The sequence below is a fragment of the Notothenia rossii genome (genome assembly GCF_949606895.1).
Source record: "Notothenia rossii genome assembly, chromosome: 5".
NCBI classification, from domain to species: Eukaryota; Metazoa; Chordata; class Actinopteri; order Perciformes; family Nototheniidae; genus Notothenia; species Notothenia rossii.
The window spans coordinates 27,825,662-27,851,919 of record NC_136903.1 but is presented as its reverse complement, the minus strand read 5'-3'; the positions used below and the strand labels follow the sequence as shown (position 1 = coordinate 27,851,919).

General features: G+C 39.5%; 4 protein-coding genes across 5 annotated transcripts in view; all 4 read left to right on the top strand.

Annotated features, from left to right (window-relative positions):
• Nucleotides 1-2,875: 2,875 nt before the first annotated feature.
• LOC307039699 (uncharacterized protein) lies at nucleotides 2,876-4,182 on the top strand. The gene is made up of 3 exons (XM_079682021.1): nucleotides 2,876-3,257; nucleotides 3,363-3,428; nucleotides 3,944-4,182. The coding sequence occupies exons 1-3, from the start codon at nucleotides 3,023-3,025 to the stop codon at nucleotides 4,033-4,035; spliced, it is 393 nt and encodes a 130-aa protein (XP_079538147.1). The 5' UTR covers nucleotides 2,876-3,022; the 3' UTR covers nucleotides 4,036-4,182.
• Nucleotides 4,183-4,996: 814 nt separating this feature from the next.
• On the top strand, nucleotides 4,997-6,297 carry steep1 (STING1 ER exit protein 1). The gene has a single exon (XM_079682020.1). The coding sequence runs from the start codon at nucleotides 5,176-5,178 to the stop codon at nucleotides 5,851-5,853; it is 678 nt and encodes a 225-aa protein (XP_079538146.1). The 5' UTR covers nucleotides 4,997-5,175; the 3' UTR covers nucleotides 5,854-6,297.
• Nucleotides 6,298-8,833: 2,536 nt separating this feature from the next.
• mt2 (metallothionein 2) lies at nucleotides 8,834-10,013 on the top strand. The gene is made up of 3 exons (XM_079682022.1): nucleotides 8,834-8,977; nucleotides 9,074-9,139; nucleotides 9,799-10,013. Exons 1-3 carry the CDS (start codon nucleotides 8,953-8,955, stop codon nucleotides 9,888-9,890), a joined length of 183 nt encoding a protein of 60 aa, XP_079538148.1. The 5' UTR covers nucleotides 8,834-8,952; the 3' UTR covers nucleotides 9,891-10,013.
• Nucleotides 10,014-11,700: 1,687 nt separating this feature from the next.
• nup93 (nucleoporin 93) overlaps nucleotides 11,701-26,258 on the top strand; it is a 33,217-nt gene continuing 18,659 nt past the window's right edge. The window contains exons 1-3 of one of the 2 annotated variants that reach the window (XM_079681494.1): nucleotides 11,701-11,863; nucleotides 12,994-13,174; nucleotides 16,502-16,619. In XM_079681494.1, the coding sequence (XP_079537620.1) occupies nucleotides 12,996-13,174; nucleotides 16,502-16,619 (297 nt within the window). In that variant the 5' untranslated portion in view covers nucleotides 11,701-11,863; nucleotides 12,994-12,995. Of the gene's footprint in view, nucleotides 11,864-12,993; nucleotides 13,175-16,501; nucleotides 16,620-25,424; nucleotides 25,454-26,258 lie in introns of those variants that run through there. The other variant, XM_079681495.1, reaches the window with a different exon arrangement.

Genomic DNA, 26,258 nt, shown 5'->3' with positions numbered 1-26,258 from the left:
ATGCAAGGTCAAATGTAGATTAACTTTTTTTGTATGGGTACCTGAAATACCAATGGTTCAAATATCAAATTTCAAAACTGTTGCACAAGGAACACTCTTATTGTCTAATAATGTGTAAACGTTTCCCTCTAGAGTTCTCTGGAAGCAACAGCACCTCTCTGTGCAGTGTGCACGCTCTACAATCAGTGACATAGGATTCATAGACACAACATGAATGATACATGATCACTTTCTTGAAAGCCAGAACCTTTATATTATTGTACCATATAAGGAATCAAGACTTGATGATGTTCAATCATCGTATACTTTACTCCAATACTTTTATTTTGCACCTTAATTTACTTTACAGATTTTGATTAATTATTACAAATATAATATAACACTTAAAAACTTTAGTTACACCTGGAGTAAATTCACAAGTTACCCTGCAGTATACAAAGTCCTTCAAACTAGCTGCACCTTTGCCAGCTTTGATAACACTTTAATGCATCAATAATTATAATCAAAACATATCAAATATATTATTCTGAAATTGACTTATTTGCATAATAGGCCTAAGTACTTTTACTTTTGGTACTTCAAGTAGGCTATATGTTGATGCTCATACTTTAGTACTTTTACTTGTAACATTTTGAATGCAGGACTTTTACTTGTAACATAGACAGTATTTCTACACTTTCGTAATTCTACTTTTACTCAATTATAAGATCTCAGTACCTCTCCGACCTCTTGGTTTGAGTAAACAAATAATACTATAAAAATGTTTATACCTTTGCTGTGTATTTACTCCTGTGGACTGTGATGTATGTCTTGTAATTACTGTAGTTGGGGAAAAAAGTTGCACTCAGCTCTAAATCATTTATTTCGGTCCCTTCCCATTAGTCAGCTCATTACCATAAATGGTCTATTCTCCTTGCGCACAAGTTACGACATGTTTAGCAATAACCTGTGTGGAAAAACCCCAGCCGGAAAGTGACGAGCACAAAAAAGAAAGGACAATGCTGCCTTCAAGACCCCACCACAAAATCCTACATCCTAGCACAGTGAAGGTAAAAAGACAACCACCTGTTGAATGTGTACTAGCTAAACGTGACAAACAAACATCATTTTCATACAGCCATAACTGGGCTACTGCTGAAACGTTGCTGTCTGGTTTGTAGGCTGTAGTCTCTGTAGTATCAAGCCACAACTTGTATGTCATGTGCTATCGTGAATAAGATTTATCCTACAGCACCTCGTACGTAAAGGCAGCATATTACAATGGTTTATTTACTTTGGTTTGCTAACGAGGGCTTGTTGAAGCAGCCGGGTGCAGAGCAGCGGGAGGGGGCGCGTTTGGCAGTTTGTTTTTGCCGTGTGCAGACACGGACCCTAAAACACCGAGGAATATTACAAAACATGCCTTTTGGTGAAGGAAACAACTGGACCGAAACTACACGCATGCAATGTTAATCTTGAATAGATAAAACAAAGTCACTATGACTTGACATGTTTTACTGTCGAGAAATAACCAGACTTTAAGACCAATGTGTTTATGTGTTTATAATTATACAATTCCGGAACCCATACGGATCACATGGTCAATTAACAACAGTTGAATGTTATTTGATTGTAAAGGCATATGCAATGTAGCTTATATATTTACGATAGACTTTGTTTTTGTTTTTTAGGCAAGGTCTCCTGAAATACAACTGACCTTCAGAATAAAAGAAGGGAATTATACGGTTAAAATATGAATGAAAAATGTTTTACAAAATCATGTGCAATACACAAAGAGACAAACAAATAACCCTTTCAAAAACTAAGCATAGGCTATGTCATGTTAAAAAACGATTTATTTATAATAAATACATTTACAAACAACACGTAGGCTACTATTATGCTTTTGGCATTCAGGATGCATTTGATGGTAGCTTATCCATACCTCTTTTTCGAAACCAAATGTTTCCTAAAAATCTAAACTAATTTAACTTTAATCTTTTTTTGCACCCGTGAAAGCATGTCGAGTAAGCATTCGTTGTAAATCCGTGCGCAATCTGAGCACATGATAGATACAGTTGGCCTATATGCCTATGTATCGTAATAATGTCTACACATTTACATATCCTCCAAATACGGTGCTTAATTCTTCACTTTACTGGTAATTTAGACAAATTTGTTATAAGAGTCCCAAGGTCTCACTCAAGAGGAAATATTACTACTAGTGAACTATTTTAACCTGTGTCACTAGTGTATTGTATTGCTCTTGGGGCATGAAAAACAAGATTAGTTTATTTTTAACTAGTTTTTTCAAATTTAGAAAACAAATGTTTCATATGTCCACTCAGGTGGATAGTAGGCTATGCGTTAAAGTCTAAACTGAAAACTTGTACATTTGGAAAAAATGATAAAGATGTGCACATTTAAAAATACATTACAATAACTTAAGTAGCCTATATTGATTTAAGGCCCAAAAAGATATTGCAAATGAAGAATTTTGAAGAAGAACAGTAGCAGTAACAGTATGCATTTTAGTTGAAATATAGCCAGTGATGCATCACGTCCACTTTAGTGGACAGGCGAATAATCATTATTTCCTGCAAACATAAAATCAATACTTTGACAATGTATGAATGATATGATTCCTTAGTTGTTACTTGATGTCACCTAATGTTTTATACAGGGAGCGCTTTCCATGAAAGTATTGGCAGGATATCGGCAGGTGACTTGGTCCATCTGGCTTTCTGTCGTGCATCTTGGTTTAGAGACATTTATCATGCACTTACACTGACTTTCCACTGAGTGGCAGCGTATGGTGAAACTATGCCATCAAACCCCATGTATAAGAAAACACCTTTTGAAAAGCTGTCCGCTGTAGTAGCCTCTATGCGTGAAAGGGTTGAGTTCAATGCATGTTTTTCTCCGTGTGTAAGGTGTAAACACATTAATTAGTGTTTCAAGGGGGGAGGGGTATTTTTGTAAGGTGCACACAAAACGCCAACTCCTATTGGTCTCGGGAGCAGAGACATTCCTCCTGCTCTGAATGCCTCATCATGAAGTCGTGTGCACAAACGTCTTTGTAATCATCTACTACGTGCCCGCGTGCATCGTGACAGGCGCAGTTTGCACCCTGTCCTGTTGTTCCCAGAAGGCTTTAAAAACACCGCCCATCTTCCAGAGCTCACAAAACGCTCTCATCTCAGACCAAAGACACTGCAACTTCTCACGAGGACAAGAGGCATCACCTGAGAACATGGACCCTTGCGACTGCTCCAAGAGTAAGTGTTGTTTACGGTGTTAACGTTTGTATCAGCTGAAACGTTAATGTTTTTCTTTGTCTACTGGACGATATGAAGCTAACCTGGCTTTATTTTGTTTTCCAGGTGGGACCTGCAACTGCGGAGGATCCTGCACTTGCACAAACTGCTCCTGCAAAAGCTGCAAGAAGAGTAAGTCAAGACATCCATAAATCGATTACATAACAAGAGTAATATATTTGCATTATATTGTCCCTCAGAGTGCCTATTGGGTGCAATTGGTCCTCTTCAATATTTTTTACGATGTTATGTTTCCTTTATGATTATAGTTGATGCTGAATGTACACGTTTGTATCCGGTATCACCTTTTTTTGCTTAAGGCAACTGCCCAGGTGGCTCCTATTTGGGTAATGAGCTGCTATTCAAAGTTGACCGAATGTTGGCTATTGTCTTTGGCTCAAAAGCAGTTTTTATTATCATACTACTAGTTTAACCACATTAAACTACAGTTTCTTAACACTTTGAGTACGCTGGCATTCCATGTGCATAAAGTTTAACTGTGGCATTGAAAGGCTGTAGAACTTAAGGAGTATTTGGTATATTAGCTAACTGGATAAAGGTGAAAGCTGCCTGAGGGTTTTTCTTCCTCAGACTTAAGATGACTTAACTACTGGGCTGACAGAAACACTATTTCCTTCTTCTTGCAGGCTGCTGCCCATGCTGCCCATCCGGCTGCACCAAATGCGCCTCTGGCTGTGTGTGCAAAGGGAAGACTTGTGACACAAGCTGCTGTCAGTGAAGGGCCTGACCTCTGCCCGCTTCTGCCTTTTGGGGTGGAGCCCTTATGAATACCTTGACTAAATGTACTGTTGTGAATGTCTTCAGATAATGATTTATTTCTTTTTTTGTACTTGTTTTCAATGTCGAAATAAATGAATTTACTTGATATTATTGTGCTGTCTTGCTTTAACAAACCAGTGTGTGGGGGGTTCCAAGCTTGTGTAAAATGAGCTGAGGTGTTGAGCTTCAGATGTGCTGCTGCAGTATGAAGTCATCTGACCAAGGTCAGCCTCGCATGGAGGCAGAATACAAAGATGAAATTCTGTGTTAAGGCAGCAATGTTCAATCCCGATTTTACCATCTGAGGGAACTGTTCCTTTTTCATAAGATATTTAAGTCAAGCAAAAAGGAATACTTAATTCTGCTTAAAAAACTAAAGTGCCAAAAGGTTATATTCCCAAAAACATTTAATTACAAAATAAAGCAGTGCCATTTATTAGAAGAGCAAGTTGCAACAATGATTAAGTGAAAATGTTGACCTTTGGTTTAAGTCAAAGTATGACCACACCAGTCCTGCTAACAGAGGATGTAGCTTAGTGGATAGTGTGCTGGACTTCGATTTAGGGGATAGCAAGTTCTAGTCCCACTGCAGTCAGCATGTCGTTGAGTACCTGGGCAAGACACTTCACCACAAATTGCTCCTGTGGGGATTGTCCACACTGAAATCGCTTTGCATAAATGCGTCAAACAAATGACATGTAATGTGCTCCATAACACTCAAAAGCTGAAGCTAATACATTAATCTCAGTGGATGGTAAACATGATATTTTCCAATTTTATATTGCAATGTAATCCATCAGATTTACCAGGACTATCAAACGTCCCGAATGTGATATGCATTTATTTGTGGCGGGGGGTAAGAAATGTGGACATGACGCAACCAGATGGTTTATTTACCCAGGGCTCAGCGGAACAAAAAGATGACCCAAGTTTCGGGTAGGAACAGTAACAGTGACGGACACCGGAAGTGTTTCCTCGTATCCGTGTTCAACCTGTTCAACAAGGCAACATTTCAACCAGTGTTTTCGTCGTCATGGCGTTTTAACATCAACATTTAATTACACACTTCTAGCTTTCTAACATATTTTAGTGTGTAAAGATGCCGAAGGTCGTGTCGAGAAGTGTGGTGTGCTCGGACACCAGAGACCGAGAGGAGTACGACGACGGAGAAAAGCCTCTCCATGTCTACTACTGCCTGTGCGGGCAGATGGTGCTGGTGCTGGACTGCCAGCTGGAGAAGCTGCCCATGAGACCCCGGGACAAAGCCAGGGTTATCGATGTGGCCAAACATGCCCACAAGTTCTGCAACGTGGAGCAGGACGAAAACGCGTACCTGAAGAGAGCCGATGGCATCGAGAGGCAGTACCGCAAGAAGTGCGGCAAGTGCGGCCTGCTGCTTTTCTACCAGCACCAGGCGAAGAACCATCCGGCCACCTTCATCGTGGACGGAGCCGTGGTGAAGTTCGGCAACTTCGGCAACACCAGCGTCTACAGCCAGAAGCAGCCGGAGGCTCCCAAGAAAGTCCGTGTGATGATGACCAAGAGGACCAAAGACATGGGCAAGTTCAGCTCCGTCACAGTCTCCACCATCGACGAAGAGGAGGAGGAGATCGAGGCCAGGGAGATCGCGGACTCCTACGCTCAAAACGCCATGGTGATTGAGAAGCAGCTGGAGAGGAAGGGCATGAGCAAGAAGAGGCTGCAGGAGCTGGCGGAACTGGACGTCAAGAAGGCGAAGATGATGAAGGGCACCCTCATTGATAACCAATTCAAGTAGAGGAGGCTCAGTGACACTGACACAGGCTATCCTCTGGAGATCCTCTTCAACAGTGGACCCAGGTATTATGTCCAGTGCAAGACATAAGTATGTCAGCCTGTACTGGATATCTTGAGTACATAGAAAGGACAATATTGAGAAACCTCTTCACGTGACTTAAACTTTTTGTATGTGTCGCTTTTTTAAAGAGGTTGTAGACATTGTTATTGTTTAAAATGTTGTTTTTTACATAAATTAAAAAGACCTAAAGAACCGTTTTGGTATTTTTTCAAGCATTTGTTCTGCTTGTATTTTTTGCCTTGGTGTCCGGGGCGAGCTTAAGTCTTAAGATGTTGTAAATATTGACTTATAGGGCAATAATCTCTAATCAGACAAATACTGTGTAAAATACTTGTGTGTTGGTGTACACTTCTCAAACATATTAAATATGGCTGTGAATGATCACTGAGACGCTATGCTAAAGGTCATTTTCATGTAAACTTAACTGAGATTTAAAGATACCAAAAAAGAATTGGCAACAATTATAATACACCATTTTAGTAATTTATCAAGACAACATTCCAAATGTTAACTATTGGATCATTGGTAGAAAACAAAAAGTTATTGAAAGTGATTGGCTTAGGATATTTTGATGAACATTTTTCAGTGTATTTGATATATAGTTAATAGAATAAATAATCACATAAATGTGTCAATATTGAAGCTAATTATTTGTTGCAGCTTTGTGCACGGCACAAAAAAAGGCTGTCCCTTAATCTTAACTCACAGAAGAAATGTTGTCTTGTTGCAGTACATTTGTAAATGATTAAAATGATTGCACAACATTATTATTATTGCTTGATTTAATTTAGCTGCTTCAGAGTCAGGGAATGGTTAATATCATTGCAGACACCGACTGGAGCAGTTACATCTATTATTTGTATACTCCGATGGTCCTAAAATGTTGTTTTTTAATCTATATCTGAAGGAGTGCAGCCACAAAATTCAGATTTTCCAATACATTTACCACTACAGAATAATGTTTAACTACAATCTTAAAGTTGCACACTGTACAATTACAAAACAAATATTACGTCTTTCTTTTTACCAATTTCTTATTGAAATAAAAATAAACAATATTGATGATACCACCATTCTCTGCTCCCATCATAATCTTGGCGATCTTGTTAAAATTGTGAATGCAGAATTAGAAATACTAACTCGTTTGCAGTTAATACATGTTCCCTTAATGTGGCAAAAACAAATGACATGTTATTCAATACAAAGTCTGAGAGTAGAAATGACTGCATTATACGGATTTGCAATACTGAGATAGAAAAAGTTGGTGCATGTACATTTTTAGGACTGCTTGTTGACAAAAAACTCAACTGGAAGCACCATATCAATCATGTACAAACTAAACTGTCAAAAACAATACGTATTTTGTATCATACTAAGAACATTCTTGAAGAAAAATACTCTTTATAACAGTCTATTTCTCCCTTACCTTTACTGCTGCTCCGACATATGGGGAAACACATATTCAACAAATCTACAAAAAATAATAACATCCCAAAAAAAAGTATTACGAATAGTCTGTGTTGTTGGTGAATATGAACACACAACTCCCATATTTAAACAAACTCAATCCATTAAAATGTGTAGACATAGTAAAGCTTAAAACAGTACTGATTATGCACAATATAAAAATAAGTGTTCATAATGTTTATATGCATACATTATTATTATTATCATTATTCATTTGTTTTTTATACATGTGTACATATGTATTTATATATAGTATTTTCTGTTTCTAGTATTTATATATAGTATTTTCTGTTTCTAAAATGCTAGTTGAAACTGCTATTGACATGTGCGAAAAAATACCCCATATCTAGTTTGTCCTATATGCATTTATTTTTTATCTAGTTTGTCCTATATATATGCATTTATTTTTTTCTTGCCCAACTTTTATTTATTTTTCTTTAGTGTCTTTACTTCTTTGTACTCCTTAATTTCTATGCGTTTTTGACGCAATATTGCCAATGTTATATTGATGCCAATGATGATTCAGGGCTACTTCCAATAAGCTATGCTTCAGCCCTCCCGCTTCTACTAATTGTGTTCATTTTGTGTATATGAATTATACTTCTTTGTTTTTGTATGAATTTAGTAGAATAAATTATTTAAAAAATAATATTACAGTACATGACACACTTAAGGTTTTTTTGGGTCACAAAATTCCTTATTGGTGAAATGTAGGACAGTGTCTATGGCAGTTCAGACCCTAAATGTGGGTCAAAAAAACAAATTAGGAGAACAATGTGTTTTGGACTGGATCAAGAGTGGCCATAGCTGATGTAGGCTATTATGTATTTAGTGATGTAGTTCAGTATAGGCGTTTTTATTGTCAAAGAACGCAACTTAAAAACATGTTCAATGGTTACATAAATGCAATGTTGATGACAGCATATCGCATCCTGACTAGGCACTCACCCGCATTCATTTGACCTTTGATTTAACGTATCCGTGTGCAAACTGAGCGCATGACTGACATGAGTGTATTAATTAAGAGATGTGCGCATACCGAAATGTTTTCCAAAATAAAATTGCCTTTTTTCTTCCAAAACAATAGGCTCCGTTTATCACTACTGACAGAACACGTTAGGGAATGATACAATGGGAGACACGGATGTTATTAGGGTCCCAAAGGACTCTTTGAAAAATAAATTAGACCCGTGATGAACTTTTGTTACCCGTGTTCTACTGCCATATAACCACTGATGTTTTTCTTCGTTTGTAAACAAATGAATTATTCCGAGGTTTAATGTTTCAAGGGGGGGAAATGGGGTCTTATGTAAGGTTCAGACAAAACACCGTCTCGGGAGCAGAGACATTCCTCCTGCTCTGAATGCCTCATCATGAAGTCGTGTGCACAAACGTCTTTGTAATCATCTACTACGTGCCTGCGTGCAGCGTGACAGACGCATTTGCACCCGGTTCTGTTGTTCCCAGAAGGCTTTAAAAACACCGCCCATCTTCCAGAGCTCACAAAACGCTCTCATCTCAGACCAGATACACTGCACCTACTCACGAGGACAAGAGAGATCATCTGAGAACATGGACCCCTGCGACTGCTCCAAAAGTAAGTGTTGTTTAAGGTTACGCCTTGACATTAGTCGTTAAAAATAGTATGATATCTGCCTGGACGATACAGTATAAAGATGACTTGGTTTTCCAGGTGGGACCTGCAACTGCGGAGGATCCTGCACTTGCACAAACTGCTCCTGCACCAGCTGCAAGAAGAGTAAGTCCAATACCTCTACACGTGGGGAGGGATGCAATATGGCCTAACCTCACTCTTTTCACGATGTTATATTATCTTAGCAGCTATATACAGCCCAAAAGGTAACATGTCAGTGATGTACGGTTTCATTACATTTCATCACTTGCTTTTTGGGGGTTTTGTAGTCTGTATCTGGTATCCCAGATCTTGTTTTAATTGCTGTGAGCAACTGCCCAGGTGGCTCCTATTGGGATAATGAGCTGCAATCTAAAAGTGTTAATGCTCAATTTTCAGATGTATTCTTTTTAAATGGACAGCTGTTCTGTATGTGGCAAAAGACTAACTATAGTATGGAAAGAACAGGCTGTACCATATCTAGTATCTGCTTTAACTCTCAATATACCCACATGCAGTGTAAAAAGGAATTGACCCTTTTTTATTAGTACATTTTCCCATAGGGATTTGCCATTTGATTTAAAAATGTAATGTTGGATAAATGCCCAGATTTCAAGCTTTAGACCAGTGGATCAGGTTTTTCATTATAAATAAAATATAGTCTTGGGGCACCAATAGGTTAATGTCCTGGATTTAGTGGGCAGCTTTCTGTAGTGTATGCCCTGGACTAAATATTACTTTTGCTGTTCTGTCACTTAACACATTTTTTTTATTTTGTATTGCAGGCTGCTGCCCATGCTGCCCATCCGGCTGCACCAAATGCGCCTCTGGCTGCGTGTGCAAAGGGAAGACTTGTGACACAAGTTGCTGTCAGTGAAGGACCTCAGCCTGCTTCTGCTCTTGGAATGGAGCCTTTGTGAACTACTTTTGCAAATGTCTACAGAGAATGGTGAATTTTGTACTTGTTTACGATGTTGAAATAAATGCAGTTCCTTGAAAATCTGCTGTCTTGATTTGGCTTAAAGAAATCAAACTTGTGTATAAGGTTTCAAGCCTTGGTAAAATGAGCTGAGGTGCTTCAGATGTATACTGCTGTAGTCAATGGCCCAATGTCACCCTGCAGGGAGGCAGCACACAGTTTGCTGTTATGGCAGCAATGGTCAATCCTGATTTTTAGGATCAAGGGAAAATTAATTCACAAGGTGATGAACTCCATGATCAGACACTCCGTCACTGTCGAAACATTGATGCCTCAGACTAGTGGTGCTTAAAATCCCATTGCCATTAAATGGTTAGCCAATTACTACTCTCCTTTGCCTCCCATCACTTTAAATGTAGGAGGAAAAAATGAAAAGCTAAATAACAGATTATTTTTACTTCAATTTGAATATGTCGGGTTTTCACCAAATGTTGTATTTTAAATCGGCCCTCAGAGTGATGCAAATACCTATGGCACATCCTGATGGTTTTGAGTTATCCACAATGTCGAAGGTTAAAGATCTTTGTGATTTGAAGTAAACATTACACAGTCTGTTTTTGTGTTGTATAACAGTTATGTGTTCTGTATGATATAATGGACAAGCTCTCGGGGTTTGTCCCCACATAGATCTGTCCAAACTAAGCAACAGAAGTTAGCCTGGAAGCAGCCTTTCATCAACCGTCAGTGTGTTGTGATCAAGCTGCAGCCATTGGTTTCCTCATGAGGCAACAGCATTAATGAGCATTGGTATGAATGGCTTTCTCCATGTGGCGATCCATCAGACAGTTATTCAGCAAGGACGTCTAGCCTCATCTAAAGACTTGTTCCAGGAGTTTTTCAGTGACTGAAAATCAAGTCAACTTGCAGAGATGTGTGGACACCAATCTTATGGTACTTTACAAAGAACATAAGAGCGATGGGTTCTAATAGAAAAGAGACAAAGGCGTATACTTTGTCTCTGTGTTGGAAAGACAGTAAAAAATTCAGTCAGTCTAATGATTTACATATTACTTAACTTATTATGTTTGGTGCTTATGGTTGCACTCTATGATCTTGTGAACAATTGACCTCAAAGGTGTATTGCAGCGTTGCCTCACAAGCTGGCCCTGAACAATTAAAGGGTAAACCATTTGGTTGTGAAATGTTAGACACAAAAAAATGCATCTAAAAGCAACAAATATTACAACAATACAGTTTAAAATATAAAATACAACTTTTACAACGGTATTAAAAATGTACAACGTGAGATTTTCTTAAACAAATTGGGACTTCCCACAAGGCACAGAGGATGGAGGAATTGTGTTGATAACTATTGGTCATGTGCTTTTTCGTCAAGCTGTAAGCATTAAAGTTAGATATTTGTTTTTATCAGAAGCAGAAGTAGACTATTGTAATATTCTCAACTAAAGACCATAGGATTTGTTTACAAGAAGCATTTCCAAAACCTGAAAACCTTTCAACTCCTTTTGTCATTTGAACTTTGATATCACATGTTTTAATACCAAAAGCAATCAAAGGTCTTGCAAATAAAACCACAGAAATTATAAATAATAGTTCCTGCACTAGTGTTTGAATTTGGGGTATTATTTATGTTAACTATGTTCTCAGTCAGCCCTTGCACTGGTTGTTCTCCCATCCAGCAGGCAGAGCAGCGCGGTTTGATGGATCCCATCGGAAGAAGACGAACAAGACCGACTTCCGGCTCGGACCGGGTATCGTCCAATCAGCATCGACTCCAGAAGTGCCGGGGCAAATAATACTTTCATGCATGTTGTGCTACTGCTTAGCAACATTGAATAAGAGTTAAACTCTAAATACATTCACCCGAGGAATACAGACAGGAACATACTTTCTTCAGTCCTACACAGCAGGTAGGAAGTGGGTCTGCCTCCAATTCAATATTCACTTTTCAACTTCTCGCAACTGCGAGCATGTGAGAGACCGTTAGCAATGCAGCCTGCTAGCTCTCTATAGTGCGCCATTCTTTTTGAAATAAAGCTAACTAATGTAGCATACAAGAAAGTTAGGCCCGGGAAATACGTTTTCTTAATAAGAGGTTCTCGTTATATTTGTAACTTTTTTATTTATGTGCCCTTTTCTAAACTAGTTAGCCAAGGGGTTAGCCTTGTGCTAAAATAATGTGAGTACCAGGGCAGTCCATGCCCGCGCTGTAGTACGTCAGCTGTCAAGAGCGGTGTGGCACCCTATGTGTGGCACCTGTATGTCTAGGCTACAGATAGTTTACTCCCGATTTGTCTGAAATGTGCTTTGGATTTTACTCTGATTATTCCAATGTGAAGGTAAAGGGTTGTGGGCAAATTAAGACTGACCAGACTATATAGATGTTAAACATCCAGTGACAAATTGACCTTTGCCAGAAACCTTCACATCAAAAGCATAAAGTATACAGCACCGCAAAAAACAACTGCTTTATTTGTATTATTAAAGACTATGTCTCAAGAGGTGAAATGTAACACAGACAGGACAGACCTGTTGGAGTGAAGGTAGATGAATGTTTGGGGTACTTGAGCTGTAGCATCTGTCGGCATACAAAATGTGTATGTATGTATCAGTAAAGTCTTGTTTGTTGTATGAAATAGTGGACACCCAGTGTGCATTTTAATCCTCAGATTGAAGCTAAGATTTACCATTTTAACCTCATGGTTATTTCATGTGTGATCAAATCTGCTGTACCACAGACTATTAGCCACTAACTAGTTCCAGGACTCACTTTTTTCTGTAGACTGAATCTCCCAGCAGTAATCCAAGTATAACGTCTTTTTCGTATTCATTTCTTATAATAGTCTTAAACATTTAAAAAAAAAAAAGTCTTATTTTTATTTTATTTATTTTTGCTACGTATTCTTCTTTGTTTGTCTTTGTATGCACCACATATTATACTAAAACAAATTCCCTGTATGTGTAAATATATATGTATATGTGGTAGTAAAACCCATTCTGATTTGTGTTGTGCTCACACACTCTTGTCCTCTCTCTACAGGTATGGATGCAGAGGGCTTTGGGGAGCTGCTGCAGCAGGCAGAGCAGCTCGCAGCCGAGACAGAAGCTGTGTCAGAGCTGCCGCATGTTGAGAGAAACCTCCAGGAGATCCAGCAGGCGGGCGAGAGGCTTCGATCCCGCACCCTGACTCGCACCTCGCAAGATGCTGCTGATGTAAAAGCGTAAGTTAGATGTCTGATGCAAACAGGGTCCTGCTTCATAGACAAAAAATCTCCTTTAAACCACTGTTACTGTTAAGTGTTCACATAACCTTAATAGATCGTAATACAAAACCATCTGCTTCTGTAGAGCAGAGTTCCCGTTAGAATATTTTTTCGCCAACAGTAACTTACAATAACACGGGAATAATACAGTAGGGCCTGGCTCATTTCGTGGCATCTGCAGGCAGTGGCAAGTACTTCCGGCATCTGCCACAGAGGCCACTACTCCGTGGTATCTGTGGCAAGTAAATGCCAGAGATGCCACAACTTGCCGTGGCATTTGCGCATGCTGAACAGGAGTTGCCTCAAGATGCCAGAGTTAAGAGAAGGTTTACGGTAGCTGCCACTCGCCTTCCGTGGCAAATGCTGATATTTAAACCCGTATTTATCGCGTAAAATGTCGCTGTTTTGGCATGACTTTATCGGACTGATCTGTACACAAGACTGATGATCTGTTACTGATGGTCCGATCTCTATTTTTCAAAAAGATTAAACATTATATGTTCTATAGATTTTACTTGGAGAACGTGGTTTGTTAAAAATAAATCAACGTGCTATTTTTATGATAATACTAAAGATATATTATTAGTAAGTTGACATAAAGATCTAACATTGTTGACCAGAGGTGGGAAATAGGCTAACTTGTATACTCAAGTACTGTACTTGTGATTTAGAAATAGCCTACTTGTACTTTAGTTGAGTATGTAAATGGTATGTAACTTAGTACTTACCCCACTACAATTCAGAGGTAAATTGTGTAATTGTAGCCTACTCCCCTACATTTATTTAATACGCTAACTTTAGTTACTTACTACAGATTCTGATTAATGATGATAAATATAATCAAGTCTTAAATCAGACTTTATAGTTACTCCTGGAGTAAATTCACAAGATACCCTAGAGTCTAGGGAACTCTGCTGTAGGGTAAACAGTTGTTTACTTTACTACTTATGTGCAGCTTTTATGTGCCCTTTTATTCTGGTAATTGTTAGGGCTGTCCCGAATACCATTTTTCGGGCTCCGGATATTCGGTAGTAATCATCAGCGAATATTCAGTGCTGAGAGATTTGTATTTTGTTTTGATAAAAAAAATGTTCAACATTTTTGTTTTTCAAATGTTTAAAAAAAAAAAAAAGGTTTCATAACACGCTCCCAATCCGAGACACCTGACAACACGCTGTTAAGCAGAAGCGCAGAAAGAGCATACTATTACAATTTATATTTATTTATTGTCTCAGTACTCGCAAACATTACAACTAAATGTTTCCTCTGTAGGTTAACTGTAGGGTCTGCTGTATTGTTGAGGATGTTGATGGCTGGGATGCACACAAGTTATTATTAGGCTGAGCTACTCAACTTTATGCCATTGCCTTAGCCCCAGATGTTCCCACATTACTCCTATTATTTTCACTATTCGGATAAAATTAAAACAACTAATATAAAAAAACAATTTGGTTGCTTGCTTGCAACTATTTTCCAAGGAAGTAAGTGCACGTTTTTATCATATGTAACGTTACTGTTTAAACGGCGGATAAAGCAGCTTCATCATGGCAACTTGACAACAGCTAAGCTAAGCTAGGCTACTACTTACAGCATCCAGCTGACTTTTCAGAGTTGTTGTGCCACCATGGTAGGCCAGTTTCTTATTGCATATTTGGCACATATTCTTCTTACCGTCGTCCAATTTTAAAATGGTCCCACACAGTTGAAGTCTTCGGCATTTTGTGGGTGAAGCGAGGTGAAGCGTACCGTTTGCGTTCGTGACTGTGAGTGAACGCGATGTCAGGAGCACAGGCTGAGATTGTATATATTTCCGCATTTTAACAGTGCAATTCAAAAGTATAAATATAGTATAAGAATATGGCAATTCGCCTTTATTAATAGCATACATTTAGAACATTTTTTTTGAAAAATAAAATAAAAAAATGAATATCCGAATAATGAAATTGAAACCCGAATAGTTGGCCAACGAACGAATATTCGAATATTCGGGTACAACCCTAGTAATTGTAGATAATTATGTTTTCAAAATGTTTAATTTATTTATCGGTAGAACCTTTAAAGCCAATTGATATGGTACCTTTCCATAGTTTGCATGGCTTCCATAACACTTATCTGAAAATGACACCTATTGATTTTCACACTTAAAGAAGAGGTGTCATAGCCATTTCCACTGATCATAATTCCATTGTTGAGGTATGCTAAAATAGAAAAAATACTGTGCAATTTTCCAAACTCACATTGGTTTCGCATACAGCATAGCATCTCTGTAAAGTATGTGTATTCAGCAGTATTCACTTTCTCCACTAAACGGCTCGCTGCAGCTCCCCCCGCCCCCCCTCCCTGTGAGCCCAGTGTGCTCTGATTGATCGGTAAGTTGTGAATCGCGCTGAGCTCTGGGAAGTGTGATTTCCTTGTTTAGCGATACACAGCCAAACTCAACCTGAACACACACAAAGTCACAGCCGAAATAAAAACAATAAGTGTGGCTTGATATTGAGTAAGAAAAAGGTTTATAGGTTGATAAACGCTGTGAGAATGGGTCTGCAGAGAGAATTTCGCCGCGATCCCAACTGTCTGTTATCAGCCTGCAGCCAGGGAGCAGAAATCAGCAGAGCTGCCTGCACTGAGTGTGTGTGTGTGGATTGGTCAATTTGGACCAATCAGCGGGGGCTTAACGTTACGGCTCCGCGGACGTAACGTAACGGCTCCACGGATTGGCCCATTTAGTTCCGGGTACGTGCTTTCGTAAGCACGTACCCGGAAGAATCAAATGGATGATGACATTTCACCAACGAGGCGTTTTGGGGAGGTGTTTTCTGTGTTTTTTTACTCGCTACAGGGTGTACTTTAAGGGTTTTGACTCTGCACACCGTTTACATGCAGAAACACACAAGGGGACGGGTAATAACCGGAAAAGAATGACATGTCACCTTTAACATTTCTATCTGAAATTGAAAGTGGCCTTGGATAATATTAATACAGTATTCATTACAATTAACTTTCCTTATGTTGATCCCCTGTGAGGGAACATTCAATTGTTTCTTCTATTATGAAATATGGTAGTCATTTTAAAATATTCAACCCTTAAGGAATAACTTTTCCTTCATTCTTAGTTTAATTTCTCTTATAAATTCCTCCAAACTAACCCTGTGTAATTGGATTGAACCTTAAGCCTGTTCTGCCCTCTAGTGGTGGTATAGCCCAACTACAGTTCATAGTCAGTCTAGCTTTTAGTCTTTCCATTTGATTCATTCAACCCTAACTCTGTTTCTTTGTCACCCTCAGGTCAATCCTCCTTGGTTCCAGAGGTTTAGACATCTTCCACATTTCCCAGAGGTTGGAAAGTCTAAGTGCAGCCACAACGTTTGAGCCCCTGGAGCCGGTCAAAGACACTGACATACAGGTATGAAAAAGCTTATAGGCCATGAGGCTTACTGTCTGCTAGCTCTAAAGTCTTATCGTACTTGCATAGATGGGTTTCACCAAAGATTGACTCACCTTTTTACATTGTTTGAGATGTCATAACAACAGAGATTGATTTAAGCTTGGCATGAAATGGAGAGAGATAGCTTTTTTCCGCATGGTTAACCAGCTAACCAGGGAACAACATTTGTTTTAGGGCCAAGGTAACGTTAATTAGCTACATATAATGACATCTGAACGCAACATACATTTGTTTAGAAAACACAACTGTTGGTTGGAATGTGTAACTAGGGGCTCGCTGGGGCCGAGGTTCAGGGGTCACAGAATAAAAACATACACACAGGAATCTCAGTAAGTTTCTTATTACCATAGGGCAATAAGCTTGACATACAGACATTATTTTAGCAATTGGTAGATAAAAGTTATTGCGGTTATAGAAGATGTACCGATTATTATAATAATAATAAAAAAAGCTTTATTTATATAGCACTTTTCATACAGAAGGTGCAGCTCAAAGTGCTTTACAAAATGGCACACATCATAAATTAAAACAAGAAACAAGAAATTCCCCTCAACAATATAAACTTAAGGATCATTATAATAGAGGTTAAATGATTAAAAGATAAACTTGAAAGGAAATGTCGCTTATTTAACTGTTAAATAATATAGGTTAAAATGTAAAACCTATAAAACAATATAAACTTAAGGATCATTATAATAGAGGTTAAATGATTAAAAGATAAACTTGAAAGGAAATGTCGCTTATTTAACTGTTAAATAATATAGGTTAAAATGTAAAACCTATAAAACAATATAAATTTAAGTAAATAATAAAGACTAAAAGTCAATTTAAAAGGAGGGTGTCGCTAATAAATGATTAGCCTTTCTATTTTATATATATATATATATAAAAAACACGTGGGTTTGCTATCCTGGCTCCAAAATGGTGGAATGAGCTCCCCATTGAAATCAGGACAGCAGACAGCTTGCACATCTTCCGGCACAGACTGAAAACTCATCTCTTTCGACTCCACTTCGAGCGATAGAATTACTAACAAAGAACTACTAACAGAGCACTTATATACTAATAAAGGACTGGCTTATCTAAAGCCAGTTGAGTAGCACTTGAAATGTTTGGCTCTATGAAACCTGATGTACTTATATGATTCTGTTTTCCTCAAGTTTGTATTTTGTTGGTCGAATGCACTTATTGTGAGTCGCTTTGGATAAAAGCGTCAGCTAAATGTAATGTAATATATATTATGTTTACACCTGCCTTGAAGTTGTCACGTGTAAGAAATAATTCAAGTCAAACACTGAACGGTGTTTGACTTGACTTGATTTGTGTCCACTTAGTCATCTTTCGGACAAATATAAACCATATATGATACCTGGCACATATTGCATGTTTCCAAAGTACACCACAGATTAATGGTTGTATTAATCTGTGGTGTACACATTGTCATTCAGAGAAATGTAGCTGCGCTGTCAGAAAACATACTTTTCACATTTATAGTAGATTTGTAGTTTGTGCTTTGTCATGTTTAGTAGTGTTTAGAAGATGGTTGGTATATAAAATGATTGGTAGTCAGCTTTAACTGTGAACAAGGGAGTGGACGTGTTACAGTAGCTTTACTCTCCCCATGCCATTACAATCCGTAGATGAAAAAAGCCAAGTTCACTTTAAAACGCTTTCAAGGTCATCAGACTGGTGTACTGTTCACACTAAACCACGTTCTGCCTTTCAGTCCTGTAGTCTTGTCTTGAAGTCGTTTTTTTTTTTTCACGTTACATGTCGGTAGTCTTGTTTAGACAAGGAAGAAAAATGACTATCTTACTATATGTCTCGTTTTAGTGTGACATGTAATAGAAGGGCATTGTAATTTGGTGCAGTAAAGAGCGGGTTTCTGAAATAGTAACAACAAGGATCTGTACCTCATCTTTACTCTTTTCATCCTTGACTCCTTTTCACCTCTCTCTTCCTCTGGTTCAGAGAAGTTGCTGCACCCGTCTTTACCCGCTCAATCACTGTCTGCCTGTCATTCTCTTACATTCACTCATCTTCCAATTCTTCTTGGTCAGCCGGATGTATTCTACCCTGGCAGGGTTTGACTGACTGGAAGAGCACTTAGCTTCTGGCAACTTGGACACACGCACACACGCACACAACACACACAACACACACAACACACACACACAACACACACAACACACACAACACACACACACACACAACACACACACAACACACACAACACAACACACACAACACAACACAACACACACAACACACACACAACACACACACACACACACACACACACACACACACACACACACACACACACACACACACACACACACACACACACACACACACACACACACACACACACACACACACACACACTTTTCCGCTTATTGGTTTTCATAAGAATATACATTACGTTTCAATTTATTTCTTAGTGGCTCATTCAGACATGAACACAGCATCATCTACCAAGGTATAGATGATAACAACAGGGTTAAAGACTAATGCATTATGGGGCTTTCACAAAGTTTATAACATCTCCATCACATCTTCAGTATAGCGATAGTCATTCTTAATACTTAAAGGGGCCTGATTATGCTAATTTTCAGGTTATTTATTTTTCTGTCTTTACTTTGACATGTTACATTTAATGTTCAAAAGGTGCCATGTCTGCTCTGATTGGTTAGCTGACCGGCTCTGTTGACTGGTCAATCGTTTAGAGATGTCCAGTCTTCCAGATGTTTTATCCTAATGTTTACAATGCGTCGAAGCTCTAGCCCAGGGCTCTCCAACACGTCGATCGCGAGCTACCGGTAGCTCGCGTGCAGCCTTTCAGTAGCTCTCCGCTCGATTATCGATTATAGCATAGTAAGGTTGCTTCTTGATTTTTCAGCCGCGGCTGGACAATAACGTTTTTGATTTTAGATTTTTTTCTGTCACATGAATATCAAATTGGTCCGAGATGCAGTGATCAAGGAACAGACGTGACAGCGGCACAGCAACACCACACACGGACCAGTGTGCTTTCTCCAGCAACACCAGTCCAGAACCAACAGCAGAATGACCCGCTCTGAATCAGGCCCTGTCGCTGTGGCTCAGAGACACACAGGTTCTTGGATTTCAGAGTATGAATGTCCTCTTGCTATTTTCAGTTGATAAATACTTGCGTAAAGTTTGTGAAGGCAGGAGGAAAGCTTCCGCGATCACTGTCTCCTCTCCGTTCCTCCAAACCCCGCCCACTCCCTGAAAATAATGAGTGACAGGCTGACCCGATAGAAACTTTATTATTCACTTAACCACTGATTGAGATATGATGAAGCTAACTTAATCTCATACATTCATTGGATTTATGTAACAGTAAGACAGATAATGTAAGTGTGCACCCACATGCACCATTTTGTTTTTATAATGCTGTTGTACTCCTTTTTTTAACAGAAGACCGTTGCTAAAAGCTGCAGCAAGACTGCAGAAGTATTAGTTTTTTGTTTTTGAGGATGGAGACATTTCACACACAGATATAGGGAGGTTAGACCTATACAATTGATTTATTATGGTTTATAATTTAATGTCAAGACGAAGAAGAAGAAGAAAAAGATGGCTGAACTGTTCAGTGTCAATCCTGTGGAGATGGAGATGGAGGTTATACATCTCCAAAATCATGTTCAGCTTAAGTCTCAGCAAAACTCACTTCTGGAGCTTTGTAGACCCAGAAAACGATAAGAACATTCACCAAGCAGCACTGAACATTTCTGCTTTATTTGGTTCTGTTCTCCTTTGTGAAGCAGCTTTTTCTGACATGAATGTCATGAAATCTAAATACAGAACAAGACAGACTGATGAACATTTAAATGACTATTAGAGTGAATCTAAGTGGGTACACTTCAGCATACACCTCTATGGTGGACTCCATGCAGTGCCATTCATCTCACTGACTGTAAAAAAGAGTGAATGCACTTATTTTACCATAAGTGCCATAAGATGCTGATTTAAGGACATGTATGTGAATTTTCAGTGATGTGCTATGTGGGTCATAATAATATGTGAGACATTTTCGTTTTCTTGGACCTTGATGTGAAGTTAAGATTTAGGTATTTCAATTTCACACGTGTACAAAAGTATAGCTTAATTCAACTGATGAGTGCTATGTGAATACATTTAAGTGATGTGATGCAAGTAGCTCTTGGCCACTTTCATTTTTTCAAAGTAGCTCTCAGATGAAGAAAGGTTGGAGACCCCTGCTCTAGCCAATATAAGTGCAAGTGTCACATTGTGATGTCACTATGAAGCGGAAGTAAACAAAGAATAGAGGCGTTTTAAGCTGGGGGAGAGAATCTCCCTCCAGTCTGCACTTTGGGATTTGAGCCTTTTTCAGACCAGTTACATGCACCTATATAACACACTACAGAAAAGGGAAAACCCTCCCACAAGCACAATAGGGCCCCTTTACCTGTACCTCATGTACACATAAGGATATACATTTTAACACCTCCACAAACTAAATCCTCAAAAAGGTCAATCCCTCTAGCAAAGTGACAACAAAATGAAAATATATCATTTTCACAGCGGTATTCTTAATAGTTTACATTGCAGTACAAGGTATTGGGGTTTCTTCTTTTCTGGTCACTCATTGTGTCTGAATAGCTTGACAACACTGAGGTGAGTAGTCATCTATTAAGATGGCTGCTGGAACTCTGGGAATAGTTTTAATTAAGATCATTACATGATATACAAACAGTGGACTATAATTGCAAATTGTGACTAATTGTGACTCTAATCTCACTGGGTGTGTTTGGCTCGATGACAAGGAGTTAAAAAAAAAGTAATTGGCCTCAGGAGACACTTTCAGTGAGAAATAACAAAACCACACGGAAAGCTTCATTCTGATCAACACCAAGCCACACTGCTGCCTCTCTCCTGCAGATCCCCATTTAACATCCTGCTGGGAGTGATGTTGCCGTCATTTGAGGTCACCAAGTACACTGAGGGGGAAAATAGGTTAATTGGAGCTGAGATATAGCAACACAACACAGGATTGACACACTTGTAGGACAAAAGGAAACCACAGACAGTGTTGCGGTATTCCTATCACACAGGCTCTTACACATGTCTATGTTCATTACATTGTAGGCATTAGTCTAGTATTAAATGTTAGGTATCAATTGGATTCCACATTTTATGATAGGAATGAAACACTCAAACGTTCCCAGACATCTAAAAGGAAATGCTTGTATTTCAAAGATGCAGCAATAGAGACCAAGGTGACAGATCTGTTGGCCCTTTGTTCTGGGAAACAGCATTGTATCAGACACTCTAAGTCACTGGAAATGAAAGAGCAATGATCAGTCAATGCAGTGCTTGTTTAACATTGACCTACCCCTTACTGACAGGGTTCAAGTGTTTATTAACCTTCTTAAAGGCTTCCCCTCGACCGTTCAAATTCAAAAGTCTCCTCACAAGGTTCATTTGTGCCGTTTCCCTCCCTCCTCCCTCCTCCCTCTCTTCCTCTATTATTGTTCAGCCAAAATGCTGCATTTTCCTGAGCTCCATATGTGTCTGTCTCCACTCTTGATTTATAAATAAAGTTGCTTTAAATGATCCAAAGCCAATGGGATCAGGGCAGTTATGGAGGTTGATAGAAAAGACACAAAGAAAACACACAGCGTGTGAAATGTGTTTGTTTGAGTGATCTGATGCATGATCAAACACACATATACTGAGGGAATTATTTGTGTGTGTGTGTTTTATATATAGCTAAACACATATTTAGAGAGGATCAATTATAAATGTTCTATAGAAGACACAGACAGTTCCAGTGTCCACATTTTTAAGCTTTACTGACTGGCTACTTATGTGCAGAAAAGTCTACGCGAACTGGCCGGGGACAACAGCTGGAAATAAGCCATGTTGGCTTAAACTGCCCCATCTACTGTTTTAGTTAGTTAATTAATTGGGACTGTTCCCGAATCCATAAACTACTCAAATAAACTAAATGTGTTGCTTTCTAAATCTTGGTTTCCATCTGTTTGTCTCAGTGTGTAGTGCATACATTTCCCCCCACCCCCTTTAACATGTATCTGCTCAAATGCAAAGGAAGCAGATGAGTAAACTAAACACAATTAAATTAAATTAAAACACAATTATTTTTAGTGAATAGTATAGAATAAGTAACTTTTAAATGGTATCACTCCCATTGCTTGAACAAATGTTGATGCTTAGTTTGACATCATCTCCAGTATTACCAATGGACTCTAAATGGATGGACAACATGTCATGGTAATGAGGCCGTTTTTCATATTGTGATAGTCAGTATAATTGATACAGTATGCCATGTAGGGTTTGGTATTATTTGGATTGCATTGATTAAGATTATGATTTAAAGAGGCCCTAATATGGGACATCTCTAAGCAGTTGACCAATCACAACAGAGCCGACCAGTTAACCAATCAGAGCAGACTGGGCTCTGGTTTCAGACAGAGGGTGAAAAGAGGTGCTGCAGCACAGGCAGTATGAGAAAATAAAGAGGTTTTTGAACATTAAAACATGGAAACATGTCACAGTAGAGGAACAAAATACTAATATGAAACTGTAAATGAACAATATGTCTTCTCTAAAGAAGTGTGGTTCTCGCTTAAAGTATAGATGCAAGCATACTTATCAGGGATAGAGACAGAAGCTCCAACAAAGCATCTGTGAATAAAGAGCATCTTTCTTAACCGATCCCCCCTGATTCTTGGACACCAAACAGATGACCAGCTGAAACAACATAACATTTTAATAATGTCCTTCCTTTAGATGCTTTATAAAGGACAACCCCCCCCCCCCCCGCCCCCCGCATGTTTTTTTTATATATAGAAGATGACCGTCTCATTACGCCTTCAATTTACTGGAATTACAATCTGAGTCCTCGTCAATGACTCACATAGTCTCTTGTTGTAGAAACATCCCATAAGCCTCTGGTGCAACAATGAACTCAATGCTCTATGATATGTAGGTTTTCCACACTAATCTTATGTTCTGTGTTTTGTTAATAGTCATGGATGAATCGCTTTAGTTTGTTTTTTGGCCAATTCTGTGTTATCTGTGTTATAAAATAACATATAACACGGTGCACAAAGGAGGATAGAAGCATAGAGGGTACGTCAGGAAAATCAAACGGTAGAAGTGAAAGGCGGAGAGCAGTGCTGGTAGAAAAATGGCGACCGGCTGCATTTCATTTCCCTGTCTCTGTGTCCTCATCTCACTTTTCAGTGTTCCATCTTTCTCTGCCAGGACTCTCTCTCTCCTTTTCCTCACCTCACCCTCCTTCAGCTGGTGCCACTACCTACTATCCTTTTTTTTTTTTCATCCTTCCTCCCTCCCTGATTTATCCTTTTTTCCTCCCTCTCCCATTTACATCCCTTTTCTCCATCCTATTCTCTTCTCCTGCCCACCCCAACCCTTTTACATATACACACACATCCCTCAGCAGTGATGGCATGCGTTCAGCGGATGCAGTTGGCTAAACCCAGAGCATCTGCTGAAATAGAGTGTGTGTGTGTGTGTGTGTGTGTGTGTGTGTGTGTGTGTGTGTGTGTGTGTGTGTGTGTGTGTGTGTGTGTGTGTGTGTGTGTGTGTGTGTGTGTGTGTGTGTGTGTGTGTGTGTGTGTGTGTGTGTGTGTGTGTGTGTGTGTGTGTGTGTGTGTGTGTGTGTGTGTGTGTGTGTGTGTGTGTGTGTGTGTGTGTGTGTGTGTGTGTGTGTGTGTGTGTGTGTGTGTGTGTGGCTCTGTTTGCATGCCTTTATCTGTGTCAGTCGCAATCGATTTCTGGCATACAGTGTCTCTCCGTGTGCTTATGAATGAGTGTGTGTCTAGCGTAGATTTGTTTGCCCGTGGGCGCATGCATTATCATCTTGCTGGCCTGCACATACGAAGCGGCTACATCCCATGTGTCTGTGTGTGAATGAGTGTTTGCAATGCCATGTTCACGAGACCACTACTAGAGGTGTGTAACATGCCTGCTTTGTGTGTGCTGTGACTGTAGGCCTTCATATAGGAACCCCCCCTCCCTTTCTCTTCCAACATGTGCCTCCTAAACCCTTCATTAACTAAACATGACCCTTAAGAGCATGATTAGCCTCATTTCAAGACAGGATGTCGGAAGCCATCAAGCGAGGGGGGAAAAATCCATTACTATAATTGCATTGAGCTGAGGGAGGGAGGAGAGAAGTAGAGAAGAAAGGAAGGATGCATAGATGGATTCAAAAAAAGGAAGAAAATGAGTGGGACTGAGGGAGGGAGGAGGCGGAGGGCCAGGAGAGATACTGGGATGAAGTGAAGGAGGGATAGAGAGAGAGAGGATGAAGGATGAGTGCTGATGAAGGGGGTGTCAGCTGATAGTGGGAACAGATTTTCTATATGAATCCATAGCTCCTTCTCGTGGATCCCCCCTGTGTCTATGCGCTCAGTTGGTACAGCCCTCCGACAATAAAACCACCTCCAGTGAGTCTTGATGTGGCACTTTTACTCGGCGCGCCGGCACGAGAGTCACTGGTCTGCTTTCGAAACGGGCAAAAGGCTGAGAGTGAAACACCATGCCGGTTCGACAGGGCACAGGGAACACGCCCCAGCCCGGCGGTCCTGCTGCCGCCCCGGCAACGCAACACAGAGGGATGGAGTGGCGGAGCTGTCAAAACCCAGACACCTGGGCAAAGACAAAGAAAAGAAAAACTATTTTTTTACTCTAATCCTTGTCTCGTCCTGTCTTCTCATCTGGCAGGCAGGCAGGCAGGCAGGGGGTCAGCATGAGTGAGTATAACCTATTCACATGATGCACACACAGACACTCACAGACAGGCATGTGCTTTGTCTGTCACACTTTTTTGTCACCTGTCTTTTCCCATCATGCTACACTATATTGGCGGCTGCGCCCACGGACAGGATGATGGTGGTACAAAAAGATTACTAATGACAGTATTTATTCAATATATAAACTTATATATACACATAATTGTATTTGTTCTGTAGCACTTTACATATGTGTTTTATATTACACAGGAAGTAAAGGGTGTGGTTTCTCTCTCACACACACACACACACACACACACACACACACACACACACACACACACACACACACACACACACACACACACACACACAGTCGGGCACTGGCCGGCTTCTTGTCTCATGGCAAAAAGGACAGAACCCCTCTTACTATATTCACGACGACTGGCAACGCTCCCTTCCTTCATTTCCCCTTTAACCGCTCTTTGACTGTGTCCTTACATAGCCTTTAGATTCCTCGAGACGATTTATCTCTACACCGTATTTCACACCGTGTGCATTAAACCAGATCAAGGCTTAAGAATCCGACCTGCTGAATTACACTGAACGTACAGTAAGGTGGCATTCAGACGCAGACAGTGTGACTATCCTGACTGGAGGCTTATAGAACCAGGGCCTGTGTGTGCCGGCACAGAGATTAAGCACATTTGTGCATTTTAACGTGCGTATTCGTCAACACACGCTCACAATAATTAGACATTTTAAAGGATCTGTTTTATATGATTTTCTAAAATATGGTCATCATTCTTTGGTTTACAATAAAAAA